Raw genomic sequence first — 19,572 nt, 5'->3', positions numbered from 1 at the left:
ACTTTGGGGTAGACAAGTATTCCTAGATAGGATGCAAAAAACCACAAAAATTTTAAATTTTGATAAAATGGACTTAATAAATTTTGCCCATAAAAACACATAAAGAAAATGAAAAGGCAAGCTACAGACCGAGAGAAAATATTATATATGTAATAATACCTATAAAGCACATAATATATTTATATATAAAAGAAAGGACATGAATCCAGAATATATAAATAACTCTAACAACTCAAAAATAAAAAGATAAATGCTCAAATTAAAAATGGGCAAAGATTTGGACAGACCCTTCACAAAAGAGAATAAAGAAGCTATATGCACCTCACACCCATCAGAATAGCTATTATTAACAAGAAAAGAAATAACAAGCATTGGAGAGGATGTGGAGAAAAGGGAACTCTCGTACACGGCTGGTGGGAACGCAAACTGGTACAGCTACTGTGGAAAACAGTATAGAGATTTCTCAAAAAATTAAAAGTAGAAATACCAAATGATCCAGCTATCCCACTATGGAGTATTTATCCAAAAACATGAATTCAACAATTCAAAAAGATATATGCACCCCTATGTTCATTGCAGCATTATTCACAATAGCCAAGATGTGGAAGCAACCCAAGTGCCCATCAACTGATGAATGGATACAGAAGATGCAGCATATATCTTTACTATGGAATACTACTCAGCCATAAAAAAGACAAAATTGTGCCATTTGTGACAACATGGATGGATCTTGATGGTATTGCGCTAAGCAAAATAAGTCAGACAGAGAAAGACAAATACCGTATGATTTCACTCATATGTGGAAGATAAAAAAACAAACACATAGATGAGGAGAACAAATTAGTGGTTACCAGAGAAGAAGGAGGTGGGGGAGGGCAAAAGGGGTAAAGGGGCACATATGTATGGTGACAGATAAAAACTGGACTGTTGGTGGTGAACACAATGCAGTCTATAAAGAAACTGAAATATAATGATGTACACCTGAAATTTACACAACGTTATAAGCCAATAAAATAATTTTTAAAAAATAGAAACAATATTTGCAAATGTAAAAAAAAAAACTATGTGAATAGCTAATAAGCCCATGAAAATATATGCTCACATGAGCTACCACTTCCTACCCACTAGAATGGCTAAAATTAAAAAGACTTTCAATACCAACTAAATGTCAGGGAGTATGTAGAGCAACTGGAACTCTCTATGCTGCTGAGGGGAATGTGAAGCAGTGTGACCACTTTGGGAAATAGTTTGGCAATTTCTTATAAAGTTAACCACATACTCAACCTATGACCCAGCAATACCTCTCTGAGGTGTTTACCCTAAGTAATGAAAATATATGTCCACAAAAAGACATATGAAAATGTTCATAGAAATTTTATTTATAATAGCCAAACATTAAAAACAATTCAAATGGCTACCAACAGGATGACCAAATTGTGGTATATTCATACAATGGAATACTACTGAGCAATGAAAAAGGAGCAAACTATGGATCCATACAGAAAAATGGAGGGATCTATGAAAACATCATGCTGAGTGAGAGAAGCCACTCATAAAAGAACACATACTCTGTGTCCATTTTTATCACCTTCTAGAACAGGCAAAAGTAATTGAAAGTGATAGAAACCACTACAGGGGTGGTCTCTGGTGGGAGATATTGACTGGAAAGGGCAGAAGGGCAGAAGCTATCTGAGGTGATGGCAACGTTCTATATCTTAATTTCAGTCATGATCATATGAGTATACTCAGTCAAAACTCCTTTAACCTCAACTTAACACTTGAGGTTCGTGCATTATATTACATGGAAATTATATATCAACAATAAAAACCCCTAAAAATTGCCACCTGACTATTAATTGACCTGTTTTAGTCTGTATGTCCCTTCTCCCTAGGACACGGATGCCTCAGCCTCAATGGCAGAGACACACATTGTCAGTAACAATGAATATATAGGATAAAATTTCAAAAGTAATGTCCCATTCTCTCTCTCTTTTATTTCCTTTATGCATTTCCCTATTAGGGTATGTATCTTGAGCCTATTGATTTGTAAGAAATCTTTATAATTAAAATTTTTATTTCCTTGACATAGATATTGCAAAAGAACTCTTTTCTGTTTGTTCTTTGCTTTTTTCTTTTCTTTATAGTGTTTTATGACAAAGAGAATTTTAAAATTTTTATTTTTGGCAAATCTCCCAGCCTTTTTCTCTATGGTTTCTGCCCCTGTTACATTGTTTACATATGCCTCCCCTGACCAGGATTGGATCCTTATACAGTTTTTTCTTTTAGTCCTTTTATATTTTCTTATTTAACAATTATCTCTTTAATCCATTTAGAATTTATTTTAGTTTAAAGTGTGAAGAGAGGGTAAAATTTAATTTTTTCCAAATAGTTAAATATGCTCCATTTCCATTTGTTAAATAAGCCCACCAATGAGGATGGCTCTCTTTGTGATATTCTAAATGCATACACACACTTGCACTGTTTCTGGCAACCCGTCACCTTTATTCACCTCTGCGGCTGCCTTAGGCAGTGGAATCTCTAGAGATCCACTGATCTTCAAAAAAGAAAGGAATAAAAGATGAGATCATGAGGAAAATTACCAAGCGGTATGAAAAAAGCGTGACAAGTTGAACAAATCTATTGCAGAGAAACAAATTGAACAGTCTATTACAGAGGAAGAACAACTAATGTGAGAACAATAATTTAAATTAAGTATAATATTCTCAGAGAGATAAGGGACAAGATTAGAAGCACGATACTGGAGCAAGCAATAATGAAAAAGAACAAGTTAGAGATATCGATCTATGAAAAGAACCATTGTTGAAATAAGGACCTCAGTGAACGGAATGAATAGCAGAGGAATGAATTGGTGAGGGAAAGACAGAGTGGAGGAATACTACCAGAGGAAGAGAAAAAAGTAACAGAAAGTAAAAGAGAGAGATTAAGTCATACGGAGGACAGAAATAGAAATTCAATGTCTCCTCAAAGAAGTCAAAAAAGGAGGAAAAAGTGAATAAGTGGAGGAAAAGAACTATTTGAAAAAATAATACTGAGAACCTAAAGAAATATATGACATCAGACTGAATGTGTCCAAAGAGTTCCAAATAAATGCACAATTAAATACTTCACATTAAAACACATTATGTTAATTTCAAAGAGAAATTTCTAAAGTGTTCTGGAGAGAGAAACAGACCACTTAAAATGAACAAAACTCAGATCAATATCAGATTTTTACATAGCAGCACTGGGGGTAGGAAGATGATGTAATAATATTTTTTAAATTTTGAAGAAAAATACCTCTTGTAGACATTAGCTTAAAGCATAGAATTTATCCCAAGTTTGAAAATAGTGGTGAAGGGAATTAGATAATTTTGAGACCAAGGACGTTAAGATAAAATATTAAAAAGTTATGGCTAAATGCTAACTCTTAGTGTCTGAATTGATGAAGATGTGTTCTTGTTCAGTCTACTTTTATCGCATTGCTAATGTTCTTTAAATGAATCTCACACTTCTGTATTGTAAATGGGGTCTTGTCCAAATCTTCTGCAGTTGGATAAGGTCAATAAATCAAGAAAGGTTTGGGTTCAGCTGTATACAACTGAAACCCAACTAGCTATGCCTTCAATACGAGTGTTTATATGTATGTATTACTTTTATTATGAAAATTTCCAAGCATGCACAAAAGTATAGATATTAATACATCTAACCCCCATGTACCATCAGCCAGCTTCACCTATTATCACCTCCCACTTTTTTTTTTCCAAAATCATTCCATAGGTGCTGCTGTGTACTTAAATAGATTCAGAGCAGGAAGCACACAATCTCTAGTTCTCTGGATTAGTGGTTCAAGTGGCACAAGATGTCAGCATTAATTAGATGTCTGAGATCCTACTACCCAGCTAGTCCCACCCTGGTATAAATCCTAAAGGAAGTCTCACCTGGTTCCATAAGCGACTATGATGGAGGATATTCATCGAGGCATTGTTTGCAATGTGGGAAGTGAGGCAGAGCAACAGACCCACCCTGGATTCCGAATGATGCACTGCAGGGGACGCGTGCAGACAGGGGGATATGCTGCAGCGCTGCAGAGCAGCAGGCTGGGTATATGCACCCAGCAATGAGTGAAACAAGCTTATGAAAAAAAAGGTATCACAATCTCTTTTACATAAGTGAAAAATACAGTCACAGAAAACAACACTGCATGTTTTACAAGGAAACATTCAAATTCAAGGTTACATAACAAGTGCACTGGAGTGGTTGCCTTGAAGGGGGAGGCAAGTGGGAATAGGGACTGGGGATAAAAAGAATAAATTAAAGAAATGAGACAAAAGTGCTGCCCCATATAGACAGGTGATGGTCGTGTGGCATGAGCTGAAATACATATGAAGAAACTTCCTTTTTGGCCTCCCCCTCCCCCCAAAAAAGGAAAGAAAATGGTGTGTTTAATGCTCCGTGCTCTCTGGATGGTGGCCTTCTCCTGGCTGGTGTTCAGCTGGGATGCGCTGGGACCACCATACTGGTTGTTCACGGTGGATGCCGATTCTGAGTGGTCGACGCCCAGGCCTTACTGGGGTTACATGTTCAGAATATGACTCTGGCCTTTTCTTGTTTTATGGAGGTGATGTCCTCTTCTGTTCCCTAAAACATTTATCTCTCACCCACGGTCAGTTATTGTTCGTTCACCTTGACTTCCTCTTTAGGCTATGGATTTTCTCGCATTTTGAGCCAACAGCCCAAGGGACCCTGGTTGTCAGATCTCATCTATGGACCAAGCATTTTGGAGTATATGTTTTCCGCTCATTTTGGAGTAAATATTTTGGGCTGCTAAGTCATCTGCTCTTACCATTTTAATTGCATCTGATTTTTTTTTTTTTAACTTCTAGGAATTCCTCAGTTTCCGGTCTGCTGATTACAGCCTTTCTTAGTTTCAATTTTAGCATTTATTTTTAAATCATTCCCTGCCCCCCTGCACGTTTCAATTCAAGGGCGAAACACACAGGGCTCTCAGATAGTGCAGAGGCAAGAAACAGAGAACAGAGAAAAGGTGAACTGTGACGCACAGGAGAAGCCGGCACGGAGTAGGGAAGATGCTGAGCTGAATGTTGGCCAATAGAGTGGAGGTGTTGACCGGATGCAATAAACCCTGCATGGGTGGTCAGTTTGGGGGAAGGTGGGGGCCAAGGAAGCAGATCTCCCAGTGCTCAGTACAGGGATGAAGGGTCACCACTGGTGAACTCGGGAGCTGGGAGTCGCCTCCAGCAGGCTTGGATGCTGGCCTTTCTTCACAGGGCTGTGATGTTCAGTGGTCAGGGGCAGCTCCCAACAGCTGGGCAGGGGGAGGAGAACAGGTATTCATCCTGGATCCATGGATGAGGCTAAAGGCACCCAAGAGTCCCGGGGCCTGGGCTGGGTGGGCACAATCAGAAACCTCCATCACTGCTGTCCCCACAGTGTCCTTATGACCCTCCAGAGGGAAGATGAGGAGGGAATTCATAAACTGAAGTGAATCCTTTGCCTACTGTCTTCCCTGCCCCTTCCTCCTTCCCTGTCCCTGGAACCAGCTCCTCCTTTCCCCTCCCTTCTCCCTTTCATGGACTTCCAGCCTTGCCCCTTCCTGCCCCTACACCTTCTCCCCAATTCCCCTTCCTGCCCCTACATCTTCTCTCCGACTCTCAGCTTTCTCCCCCTGCCCTCCTGCCTCTCAGGATGGAGAACAAGGCAAAGCACTGGGATGGGGATTCTGGGAAGGCCTCTGTGTTTCTCTAAGGTCCATTTCTTTTTAATGGGAGCAGACAGCATCAGAGTGAAAGGCAGAAATTGCAAGAAACAATGAATATTTAGGTTAGACTCAGTTACAATTTTCCCACCTCTGTGCTTTCTGGCTTCCTCTTCCCGGCTATCTTTCCCGGGACAGAAGCTGTCCCCAGCTCCGTTGCCCTCCAAGTCAAACCAAAGTCCACTCACCTGTGCCTGCAGCTCAGGAGCACAAATAGGGCTGACAGCACCACGTCCTTGGGGAGCTGGGAGCAGCCGAACTAGGGGAGAGGGGGGAGCTTGATGTCCTGGTGGGAGGAGGGAAAAGGGAGGACGGGCCTGGGCTAGGATGTCAGCTGCTCCCGCAGTGTCCCTGAGCCAGGCCCCCTGTGGCGGGAGCTGGGTGTTACAAGGACCACCCTGAAGTGACTATGCAGCAGCAACAGACACAGGAGTAGGGGACAGGGTCACAGGGTCTCTCTGGGCCTGTGAGAAGATCCAGTCATAGGGGACCCAGGAGTCTTGATGGAGGAAAAGCCTGGTTAGGGGAAGTGATGGGGATCAGAGCTCAGTAGAGTGGGAGAGATAGAGCCAGGGGAGCGGGGACAATCCCACAGGGCAGAAAGGACAGGGCATCAGGCTGGACCATTGCCGGGAGCTCCTGAGGCCAGAAGAGAGGGCAGATTTGCTGGGGGCGGTGGGGAGAAGGCCCCAGAATCAGAGCTAGGCAGAGGAGGTGTGGGGGCCCCACAGAGGAGCTCGGGGAGGGCTCTCGGGACCCAGCAATCAGGAGCATGGGTCTTTGTCCTGTCTCTGCTCCTAAGTGGTTGGGTGACGGTTTTGGACAGGCCCCACGCCATCTCTGGGCCTTGTTTCCTTAGCTGTGACGTCTTGGATGGCCCCTAAGATGCTTGGCTCTGAATTCCAACAGGCTGCTCTTCACATCTGTGGGACTGTCAGGGAGGAAGGAACCACGGGGACCATCCGTGCTTTCATCAGGGCTCCTATGTGCCACATCCCTGATGACACCGAGCACGTGACAGCATCCTCGTTTTGCTGGTTCAAAAGGTGTAAAGTGCCATTTCATACTTGTTTTAATTGACATTTCTTTGCTTACTAACAAGTGTGAACATCGATTGTCTGCCTTTTGGATTTCCTCTTCTATAAACTGTCTTTCTTATGCTTTTCCATTTTCCACTGAGATTCCTGTCTTTCTCCTGTTGATTAGCATTAGCTCCTTGTACATTATGGATCATATTGCTGTGTTAGTGTTAGACATTTTCAGTTAATTTTTCCCAGTCTGTCATCTACTTGATAACTTTTTCCATAATGTTGTTCATTGAATGGAATTCTTCAGTCTTGGTGTAATCAAATTAATGATTTTTTGCCTTATGATTTGTGCTTTTGAAGCTTTGTATAAGAAGTCCTTCCTTATTCCTAGGTTGCACAGGTATTCATCTGAAGTTTCTCATTTCTATTAACTTAATAATTTTATTTTTCATAGATATATCTTAGATCCATCTGGGGTTCATCTTTGTATTTAGTGTTAGGTGGGGATCCAGGTTTTTTTTTTGGTTGATTGTTTTATTTTTTTTATCTGCTCTGCCAGTTTTCTCATGGATGTCCCACAGATAACGGGCCCTGTGCCTCATTGATTCCTGGTGTTACCTTATCATAAACTATGTTCCTGTATGTACACGGATCTCTCTGGAACTCTTTAGCCTGTCCATTGTTCCATTTATCAGTTCTTGCACCAGCACTACTGCAATCAATTGTATTACTTAGCAGTATATCCTAATATTTGGTAGGGCAAGTCCTCTCTTTTTATTTTCCTTTTTCATGGTTGACATAGTTATTCATGCATCTTTATTTTTCCATATCATTTTAGAGTAAGTTTATCAAGTTCTTTAAAAAACTAAACTCAAATTGTGTCTAGGATTATATTTAGAGACTTTTAATTTGGGGGAAGTTGACATCCTTATAACATTATTGTCTCATCCAAGATTGTACATTATTTCTATTTACCTGTGTCATTAATTAACATTTCAAAGTTTTCTCCAAAGAGGTTTTGGTTATATTAATCCTTCCTAGATACTTTACAGATTTTGTTACTATTCTGAATAGTATCTTATTTTGATTAGATTTTCTAAGTGATTAATTCTAGCGTACAGAAATACTTTTGATTTTTGTCAATTGATCTCATTCCGGAAGCCTTGCTAAACTCTCTCATGAGATCCAATAGTTTGCAGATTCTGCTTATTTTTTTCTAGGTAGATGATCCCATCATATCAAATTGCGACGATTTTCACTCTTCTTGTCTCATCTTCTTTCCTCTTATCTGTTTTCCGTTTCTTTAGAGCATTGGCCAGGACTTCTAATACTAGATTAAGCATTAGTGGTGGCTGTGGAAATCCTTAATTTGAATTTATACCTTCTCCACTAAGTAATGTTTATTGTGGTCATCGGTATTCAGTCTTTACCAAGTTATTTCTTCCCATTTCCAGTTTATTAAGGGTTTCTCCTTATAATAATAAACGTGTTCAATCTTCCAAATGTTTTTTCTACATCAGTTGACTTTTTTCCTTTCGTTTATTAATTTGTTTCATTTACATTGATATATGTTCCAAAGCTAAACAATCTTTTTGGTCCTGGGATAAACCCCACATGATCATAATACATTCTTTTATAACACACTGTTGAGTTCAGTTAGCTGATATTTATTTTGGTTTTGACTATGTTCTTCAGGGAAATAAATGAACCTATAATTTAATTTTCTTGTATTATCTTTAACTGGTTTTGAGAGTAAGATGATAATAGATTCTTAAAATAAGCTGGGCAGCTTTTGTTTCTTTTCTATTTTCTGCACTATCTTGTATAAAATAGGAATCAACTATTTCTTAAAAGATTCGTGATACCTGTAAAACCATCTGAATCTTGAATTTTCTGTGAGAATGGCTCTTTATCTAACATTTCAATGTCTTTAATATTTATTAATCTATTCAAATCTATTTCCTCTCATGCTCTTCTTGGCATTTTATATTTTTAAGGAATGTGTCCGCTTCTAGGATTTCGAACGAAAAGTATTTGTTCAGGATTGATTTATTTAAAAATCTTTTAGAGTGAGTATGTGGTTATTTTCTTCTTTTCCTTCAATTTATTGTTTATTTATATCTTTTATCTTGATCAGTCTTATCAGAAGTAGGTCTATCTTATTAGACTTTCCACAGAACGAATCATGGGTTTTCCTATTCTCCATTTTTTAAAAATCCATGTAATTGACTGCAGGCCCTCATCGTTATCATTCTCCTCCTTTACGTTTCTTTGGGCTTACTGCATGGCTCAGGTGCCATCTTCTAGAGTTGAGTGCTTAGCTCACTTATTTTTAACCTTTTATATTTTCCAACAAATGTACTTAAAGTTATTAATTTCCCCTCTAAATATTAGCTATGCCCTGTAAATTTTGATAGTGTTTATATTATCATAATATATTTTATTATATATTTAATGGTTTATATAATAATATATTAATAAATATTATTTAGTTTCAAACATACTAGTTTAGCTTTACTTCTATGCATTCCTAATTTTATTGCATTATCTTTGGAGAATATATTCTGTATATATTAATTCTTTGGAATTTATTCAAACTTCTTTCATTTCTTCACACAAGGTCTACTTTTGTAAATATTCTCTGTGTATTTGAAAGAGTGTCTATTACCTGTTTTTATTTATGTAGAGTGTTAAATATGAGTGTGTATGCATATACACAGTTTATATATAATTATAAAGAATGTATTTTATTGAATATTCATATTGCATTTACATGGTTGAAAACATTTTAAACATGTAAACACATATTTTATATATTTTCAAAAACTATTTATTTTATGATATCATTTATAATATAGTCCTATGGATATATATAATAATGTGTATACTTATAAATATTACATAAATATATATAATACCTGGAATTTTTTGATTTAGAACTTAGATTCCATTGTTTATTTTTTATCTCATTGAACTATGATCTTCTGAGAGGGATGTGACTTGCCAACTACAATTATTAATTATTTACTGCCTCTGATGTTGTTACTTGGTATGTCTCATGGCCATGTATTTAGGTACACGTGTTTATGAGAGTTCTGTTTTCTTATTAGGTGTACTTTTTATCCATATTTATTATGTATCTTTGTCTCATAACATTATTTTACCTTAAATTCTACTTTGTTCAAAATTAAGATTGCTACTACAGTTTATTCTGTTTTATATTAGCCAGGTATATTTTTTCAACTTTTTATTTTTAACTTTTTAAAATCTTTTTAAAGTTTATCTCTTGTGGACAATATATTGTTGGAATTTTTTTAAAACCCAAACTGAGAGTCTCTATCCTTATTTCATAAGTTTAACCCATTTGAATTTATTGAAACTGCTTTTATAGTAGGACTTATTTCTGCCTTCTTATTTCATTCTCCCCATTTACCCCAATTATTTTCCTATTTTCCTTTGGAGAGAGTTTTATTTTGCTGGTGTAAAGGGTATACATTCTATTTACTTAACTGAAGACCCATATTTATATTGATTTACTCCAGTGACTGCCTCAAACTTATCAAGATCTGCACATTGCCTCTCATGAGACAAGTACTCAGTCATCCTTTCATGGCCTTCTGGTCTCTCCTCCTCACCCCATGATGATGTTGTCTAGAATGTTATTTTTCAATTGTCATGGATATGTTTTCTCTTTTTCTTCATTTTGGTTCTAGCTGCTTTTTTTTTTTTTTTTTGAGATAAAAATAGACTTCGCCATGCTGCTTGCTCACACTTACTTCCTCGCCTCTTGCAACATCTCCCGAATTTGTTTTTCATCTCAACCAAGTACTTCCTCCAAGAGCATTTTCAGTGGGGATCTTTGCATGAGGCCAACCTGCTGAGGTCTTAGAAGTCCCCAACTACTGTGATCTGACATTTGAATGACAGTTTGGCTGGATATAAAATTCTAGGTACTGGGCCGGCCCGGTGGCGCAAGCGGTTAAGTGCGCGCGCTCCGCTGCGGCGGCCCGGGGTTCGCTGGTTCGGATCCCGGGTGCGCACCGAAGTACTGCTTGGTAAGCCATGCTGTGGCGGCGTCCCATATAAAGTGGAGGAAGATGGGCACCGATGTTAGCCCAGGGCCGTCTTCCTCAGCAAAAAAAAAAAAAGAGGAGGATTGGCGGATGTTAGCTCAGGGCTGATCTCCTCACAAAAAAAAAAAAAAAAAAAAAAAAAAAAAAAAAAAAATTCTAGGTACTAAGTTCTTTTCTTTAATACTTTAGTAATATTACTCAATTTTCTTTTTGCAGCCAGTGTTCTTCTTAAGAAGTCTGATGTAGATCTAATTCTTGTTCTTTTATAGGTGATCTGAAAGTCTTTACAATTTTCTTCTTGTCTTTGATGTTCTTACATTTCACATAAGGGGGCTAGCGCTGTGTGTGTGTGTGTGTGTGTGTGTGTGTGTGTGTATTTCCTATTTTCCCCTCTTGACAGTGTATGAGTCTTTTTGATCTGAGATCTTTTTCTATAATTCTGAGAGATTTATATTAATTTTTCCTTCAAATATTTCTTCCTTTCCATCTTTTCTCTCCCACAGGGATTCTTAATAACCATATGTTAGTACATGTACTTTTCCATGTCTCTTCACTTCTCTTTGATTTTTTTAATCTCTTCATGCTTTCCAGAAACTTTCTGGGAGAATTCCTCAACTTTTCTTCCAGTTTGCTCTCCAGCCACATCTATCCTTTATGTATCACACACGTGATGGTCTTCATTTCGACTATAATATTTGTCACAACTAGCATTACCATTTAGCTCTTTTTAGTTGTTCTTGCTCTTGATTCACATAGTTTATGTCTTTCTTTGCCCCTTTAGCTCTACTGATCATATTTACTTAGAATCATTGTACTGTCAGTTCCCGTAGTTCTGCTTCAGATGGTTTCTATTGTTTGGTGTGTTGTCCTTCTTTTAAGATAGTAGTTCTCCAAAGATGCCAAGTTATTTTGGCTTGTGAATGCAGATTCCCCTAAGATGACCATGTACCCAGTCTAGTAACAGGTAATGTGGAAGAATGGAAAGCTAGATACTTCCATCTAGTGAGTTTTATAAGTGGGTGGGATAAGCCCCAGAGCACAAGGGAACCCCCTTGTGTACCCACACCGCTGCCGTTCCCATCCTTTGGTCAGGGTTTCACCTCTAAACTCTTTGGGAGATGCTCCTTAGTTTGTAACCCCCCTGCCTTGGAGTTGGAGAAGGAAAGGGTTAGGGAGCAAATGCCATTAGCGGTTGGCCATCTACCTTCATCAATATCCCACTGCTATGGCTGTGCCTTGTGGTCCTCTAGAGTACCTGTGACCCAGGTGAAGGAGAGGCTATGAGAGTCTCAAGGGCCATGACTGCAAGAGTCAAGAGCAGAAATCAAGGTTCCTGTCACCTATTTCTTGCTTTGTCTCTAGCCACCATCTGCCACAGGCTGTGGTCACTCTCTCCACACCCACCATTTGACATATGTCAACATAGCCTCCAGCTCCCAAACTGTTTTGGTTCCATTTGATCTCATTCCAGAAATCCATGTCTAACTGTCTTTTCTACAGTTCCTCTCAAATTAATGACCTGTATCCTCCTCCCCATTCCTGCTCTCACTCCCCTTGGATCAAAGCAGAAGACCTGGTGGGATCTGAGGTGATGGAGGCACATGAAGGGGGTGAGTGACATTTCCTCCTGGGAGGGAAGCAGGCATTTCCTCAAGAAAGGAGCTCATCTGGAGACACCACCAGGCTGATGTTTCTGAGAATAGTGACCAAGTTCCTGGAAGAGTTGTAGTTTCCACACCATTAGGGCCCCAAGTCCTCCTCCTTCAGCTGAATCATGGTGATGATGAAGAAGCTAGCATCCAGCATGACCCAGATCATGTGTCAAGAGTGCTGAGCTGCTGTCCAGGGCTTGGAGCTGAGGACTAATCTGGTACCTCATTTGGAGATGTCTGCTGACACCAAGTTCTCTCATAGGGCCCTCCCTCAGGAGGGTACTGCCATGGCATGGAGAGTGTCTGCCCCGCCACTTCATGAAGTTCCTCAGGCATGACTATCTTTCCTCAGGAACCTGGATAACAAGCCCTCAGGTCAGGGCCCTGGCTGGACGCAGCCATCCCTCTCCCACGGCCAGGGAAAGGGGACAGGGAACAACTTCTGATGTCCACACCCAGAACATGGTCTGCTGGTCACAGAGCCACCCTGCTCTCTGCCCCACCTTCTCCTCCATCTCACCTGAGGCCAGGATCACCAGCAGGACAGGTGGCAGGAGCAGGCACGGGGCTCCCCAAACCAGGTCACCCCCAACCTGTTTCTGGCAGTGGAGGAGTGAAGAAAAGGGGAGGCCTCTGGGGAGAGGGAACCAGAAGCTGCCTGATTCTGCCCCAGTTTCCCAGCATCTCTGAGCTGGACGAACTGAGAAAGGCCAACACCTTGACTGGGGAAGTGATTGGCCTGAGAGGCGGGCTGTGTGGGCAGAGGGGAGGGAGGGGCAGCCAGGCCTGGGTGGGGGGCCACCAGCTGCAGGGTCTGTCTCTGGGCCTGGAGATCTCAGCCCTGCCTCAGTTTCTCCCTCTGCCCAACTTCTCCCCATCTCCATCACTCCGCACCTCTCACTCTATCACAGTCCTTCATTGTTAACAGGGAAAGCTCCGAGAATGCCCAAGAAGAAACCATGGTGAAATAAGAGGCTGTTCCTCTTCTCTTTCTCTCTGTGCACTGCCTACAAGTGGTCAGGGGGCCATGGAGGCCTGACCAGGGTCCTGAGTCCCTCTGGTCCCCAGGCAAGACAGGGACCCCACTGCCAGGCATGGTGGGTCAATGATGTGTTTTTGCCATGGGAGTGTTTGAGTGAGGGGTGGAGTTTCAATTCCAGGAACTGTAAGAATGGTCCCTGGGAAAAGTGGGGTCGGGAGAGATGGGAGAAAGAGCTCACTGAGCAGGGATCATCAGAGGAGAAGGCAGGAGGGAGCAGATGAGTTAGGGGGGAGAAAGCAGGGAGAGGAGTCAGCATCATCTCTGTATCTTCAGTTCTCATTCCCCAACGGGGTTCAATCAGTGTTGGTTGGAGGAACACATGAGTGGGTGAAAAGATGAAGAATCCTTTCATCTGAACAACATGTGTGTAAAAATGTTTGGAGGAAAAATATAGCCAAAACTGGAACAACTTGAGCAACAAAACAAAGTGGTATTGAATTAAAACCCAAAGTACAAGATAAATATCCATGAGTCCATAATGATATAAATAAATGATTGAATAAATAAAATAAGTGGGGGAAAACAGCCAAATCTCCTGTGCAGAAGAATTCCAAATAATATATGTAGATACTCCGCCCTCAAGGGGGGGCAGCATAACTCCCTCCCCTTCCCTATGGGCTGTGCACAGTGACTTCCTTCCAAAGAGGATGGCATGGACAAAGGGGAAAAGAGACACTTTACAGTGAGAACCTGACCACCACCACCTCAGCCCAGTGGCCAAGGTCAACATCAGCAGTCACACATCATGTTGATACGACGTATCCTTCATATCATGTGATGAGAAGGGCACTTTACCTCTCTGGTCTTCCTGCCCCAAACCCTTGACCCCATGAGACGAAACACAAAACAACTCTCAAGTGAGGGACATTACAAATCCCTGACCAGTCCTCCTCAAAGCTGTCAAAGTCACCAAGATAAGGAAATTCTGAGGAACTGTCACAGCCAAGAGGAGCCTAAGGAGACATGGTGACTAAATGTAACGAGGCGTCCTGGATGGGATCCTGGAACAGAAAAAGGACATTAGGTGAAAGTTAAGGAAATCTGAATGAAGCATGGACTTTAGTCAATAATAATGTCATTATTGGTCCAGTAATTGTGACAAATGTACCGTACTAACGTAAGATATTACTAATAGGGGAAACTAGGTGTGGGCTGAACTCTCTGCAATGTCCTCACAACTTTTCTGAAATCTAAAACTACTCTAAAATAAAAGATTCACTAAAAACGTAGAGAGATTATTTATACAAAACCTGTTGTAAATACTTGATAACTAACAAAGAAAAGAAAGTATTTTTCTAAACTTAAGTTTGATCAGACATAAAGAATACCGAATACGGCCATTTAAGAGACTAGTTTATCTGAGGTCTGCTTGCCGCGCTGAGCACCAAGCATGTGCAGCCAGTCGTTGCTTAACGATGGGGACATGTTCTGAGAAATGCGTCATTTAGGTGATTTCGTCGTAGTGTGAACATCAGAGAATGTACTTACGCAAACTTAGATGGTAGAGCCTACTACATACCCAGGCTATATAGTACTAATCTTATGTGACCACCGTCCCATATGCGGCCCATCATTGACACAAAGGTCATTATGTGGCGTATGACTGTATATATCCCAGTGGGTGTTGAATTCACATCACTGGTCTTCCCAGTTGGTTATAACCTAGCTCTCCCCAGGTGTGTTCAGTCTTTAGAGCATCCTGTTCAGGTAACATGATTGCCCTGCCTCCCTAAAATGAGCAGACACTCTGGTCTGCTCAAGACCCCACATGGCCCTGAACTTCAATGCCCCGGTCCTGCTGTGGCACTGGGTCCCTGGGAGCCCCAGGGAGAAGGAGGGAGGAGGTGGGAAGCTGAACTTCGTGAGGAAAATGACCAGGAGGCCTGGAGCCCAAGCTGTCCCTAGGCACCAGGAGGCTGCCCAGGGAAGAGGGGACAAAAGGAGGAGGGGTCTACAGCTATTTCTTGTCTGTGACCGTATGTCCTCACCACCCAGCTCACATGAGCCGTTAGCTATCCTGCCTTAACTGGACTTCTTGGCTCAGTTAGAGGCCTCCGCCTGCCTTAAGACCCCATAATCTGTGCCCACCCCCATCTCGGCCCCCAGTGTGCCTAGTTCCCCCCACCGCCCCGCTCCTGACTGCCATGCTGGTCCTGCCTCATACTGTGCTGGCGCTTGTCTGGCTTCCCCAGCTTCTGGAATGCCTCCCGGGGCTGCTCCCCAACTACCCTCACTTGTGTGGGGCCACAAGGGGGCCCTCTTGCAAGAGGCTGGTGCCGAGGACTCCAGCCTGCAGCCACCACCCCACCCCTGCCCTGCGCTCGTAGTGTCTGCTCACTATGGCCCCTGATCCTGTGCTGTGCTCTGTCGCTACCATACTGTGGACACTCTTCGTTCCCATCCAGACAGTCTGTGAGTCCCCTGAGGGCCAGGCCGCCTCCTCTCACTTACGGAGCCCTGCTTAGCTCAACTCTGCGTTGCTCAAGTCTGCGCATGCTCCTTGATCTGTTGGGGAGGGGCCACAGATCGCATCTCCAACCTCTTGCCTTTTTTCCTGTGGAGGCTGAGCTGCACAGCAGTCCAGTGACTTGGCAAAGGTTTCACAGAGATTTCACAGCTGAGCTGGGCATTTGAACCCTGTCCTCCAACACACACCCAGCGCTTTGCCCACCGCTGAGCAGCCCCGCATCCACCCTGACTCCCAGCAATGTGTCCCCATCACTTATCCAAATGGACCACACTTCCACTTGCGGGGTCAAAGACAAAGACAGCAGCGCGTTGGGGGTGGGGGAGTGCGGCGGAAGGACTGAGCCACCAAAGTAATATAAACCCTTTCTTGGAGAAACGAAATAAAAATCAGAAGTGTGATTCTCTCTTTAGGAGGGAAATCTGCTTTAACTAAATGGAAACTATAAATCAAATCACTCAGGTGTAAAAGTACAGTGTGCTATAAAAAGTTTAATCTGTATTAATAGCAGCTAAATTTATAACAAGGAACTGAAAGCTTTGTAGCTGACCAGCTATGTTGAAGCAAAATCTAGAAAGCAGTGCTGTCAGACAGAATTTCCTGCGATGATGGAATGGTCTATACCTATATATCCAACACAGTAGCCACTAGCCTCACGCGACTGTTGAGCATCTGACACGTGGCAAGTGCAGCTGAGGAACTGAACTCTTATTTTTCATTTACTTTTAATTACTTTAAATATAAATAGCCACATGTGGCTGGAGAACTAGATGGCACCGCCCTAGATGACTGAGATGAACTTGAACGACACCCTGCCCCTCACAGGCAGATGTCTCTGTTGTGCAGTGTTTGTGAATGCCAAAACTGTAAAGCTAATAGACGATAACGTATAATATCTTTGTACGTTGTCTAAAAGACAATGTTCAAAATATTATTGTGCTTCAGATTGGGAAGAACATCTTAAATAAGATCCCAAAGCAAATCATAAGGGAAAATGGATGGATTTAATCACGTTGTCAAAGGCTGGCTTCCCAGATATCACCAACACAGCCTGTTGGTAAGAGAAAGCTGGGGAGCCCGGCCCAGCATTCACATTGTTCCCAGGGGCTGGCCCTGCCTCCTGTCCAAGGACTCTTGAGAACAGAAGGGAGGAAAGTCAGGGGACAGGCTCTGGGGAACCCCTGGGAGACAGTTCCTCTAAAACCGTGTCTGCAGCGGCTGCCTGTGTCCCCTCATTCATCCACCCCAAGCCTGGCCCCGGCCCCCGCTCACCTGAGGCCCAGGCTGTCTGGGAAAGGACAAACAAGGCTGAGAACACCAGGCCCTTGCCCAGGATGAATCCACAGGTCAGGACAGCAGCCAGCACCAGCAAGTCTGTGAGGCATGGCATTCAAGGCTCTCCGCGATCTGAATACATGGTGCTGCTTTAACCTTGCCCTTCTCCTCTCCGCTCTGCCAGACTGTCTTCCTTTGTAACCAACACCCTCCCCGCATGCGTTCCCACCACCTGCTCCTGGCATGGAATGCCACGCCCTCTTCTACATTTATTACTCCTCTGCTACCTTCCAAGTTTCTCCTCCTCCACGTAGTGTTCTCCGACACCCACTTCTGGCCCCCACTCCCCAACAACTCTGGGTAGGGAAGGACTTCTGTCCATCTCATTCCTTTAACTCCAAGGAAGAGGCTGCTGGTTGCTCAGATTCCATTTGCACCTGGTGATGCCCTGTCATCAGGGGTATAAAACACCTGTATGATCTTAGCTCCTCAACCCCCAGCTCCTTTCCTCTGGGCTGGTGGATGGGACTTGGCTGTTTCAAAGTAGTAACATTCAAGGCTTGAGTTAGGGCTTCGGGATAGAAAGAGCAGCGAAGGTCATTCTCCCTGCTGGGGTTCAGGACTCCCTCGGCCTGCCTGGAGCAGGAGAAAGTCCTCCATGTGGTCTAGCCTGGTTCCCTGGAGTCCACAGGTGGGGCATGAGCCGAGGGCCCCAGCTAATCCCAAAGTGTTACTCTGCTTTGCTTTGGCCTCTGTGCAGCGACCCTCATTCAGGCACAACTTACATTGAATCCACATTGCCTTTTAGGGTTGGTTCTCTTTGGTAAGTGCCATGTTCTGGAAGAGATAAAAAGCTCTTCAGGGCCTTGACTGACACCGGGCTCCTAGTGAGTGCCAGATAATTCTTGACAAAGATGCGCCAGCACACGCTGAGCTTAGAAGGCTGTCTGCATAGCCTGGCTGACCTAATCTGAGCCAGAGAGAGAGACCTCCAAGATGTTTGGAACAAGATGTTTTCTACTCCTACGGGGCTGAGCAGCCCTCTCCCAAGTTCATTGCCCTGGGACTATACTCTGTTCAGGGGAGAAAAGTTCACAGGGTCCTAAAAGGTCAAAAGGGAAAGGATCATTCAACACCATCCAGCCCAACCCCTCAAAGAACGGGGTGGACAGGGAATGCCCAAGGTCACTCAGTAGACAGCAGCAGAGACGGCACTGGGATCCACATCTCCTGACTCCATTTCTGTGTATTTCTGTGACATCTTGCTGGTCTCAGCGTTCAGAGTCTCATCCAGTGAGCCTGGCCTAATTTTTCAGTTCTCAGCACCCATTTCCACCCAGCCCATCACAGTGGCGCACTCACCATGCCCATACTCCTTCTTCTCTTGCTTCTGCCCCATCATGGAGCTTGTCCATCAGGCAAGGAACCTCCCCTCCCCTGCTCTTTTCAGCCCACCTTATTTCCCCTGATACTCCCATTTCAGGCCTCTCCTCCTACAGTGGGGTTGGGTGGACAACATCCATCACTTCCCAATATCATCACATTATGTATGTTTCTTTCAGTGGTCAGCCCCTGCCATGCCCTCTCCCACCTGGAAAAAAGAAGAAAAAATAAAGAAGGATTCTCCATAATCCATTGAGGGAAAGTCCATTTATCTCTAGGCAGGCCCAACACTACCCCAGAAAGAAACCTTCTCCATTCATTACCTTTAACGTAACTAAAAAACAGTCCGTGACTGCCCTTCCCTCTCCAGACAACCTCAGTAATTACTGCAGGTATCCTTTTCAGAGGATTAGATTCTTGTTTCCTCCTTGAGACCAATAATTCCTGCAGGCAGGAACAATCTGGACTAGGCTCAGTTTCCTTAGCCACATTAGCCTAAAGTTGTCTCCAATTACTGGAGAGAAGGAATATGAATCTGTTATCAAAACTCCCCTGCCTGTTATTTGCAGTTTGATGAAAATAATTATGTTTACATGTATCCTGTATTAAACTTGATACAGTTCTCATTCAATAGTGTGGGCTCAGTCATTCTCAATTATTTTTCTTATTGTCTTTATTAAGATTTGAATTAAAGAACCAGGCAGCTATCAAATGATGAATTCAGACCTGGACGCCCAAGCCATCTACTGATGCCTGGAGTAGGCAAACTGTGCCAAGTGTAAAATATAAGGCCTTTGCTTCTCTGAACTCATTAAATACACAGGGACCCAGAGAACTGGGTCACAGTGGGGGAAGCCTAGAAGAGGGTGAGGGACT

General features: G+C 42.7%; 1 protein-coding gene across 1 annotated transcript; it reads right to left on the bottom strand.

The window, feature by feature from the left end:
• Positions 1–12,527: 12,527 nt before the first annotated feature.
• On the bottom strand, positions 12,528–12,865 carry TREML4 (triggering receptor expressed on myeloid cells like 4). Its single transcript, XM_058555467.1, is given in 2 exon segments — positions 12,528–12,751; positions 12,754–12,865. Coding segments are annotated over 2 exon segments (336 nt in total).
• Positions 12,866–19,572: the final 6,707 nt, after the last annotated feature.

Source organism: Diceros bicornis, chromosome 14 (assembly GCF_020826845.1).
Source record: "Diceros bicornis minor isolate mBicDic1 chromosome 14, mDicBic1.mat.cur, whole genome shotgun sequence".
NCBI classification, from domain to species: domain Eukaryota; kingdom Metazoa; phylum Chordata; class Mammalia; order Perissodactyla; family Rhinocerotidae; genus Diceros; species Diceros bicornis.
This window is presented reverse-complemented; position numbering and strand designations above follow the sequence as displayed.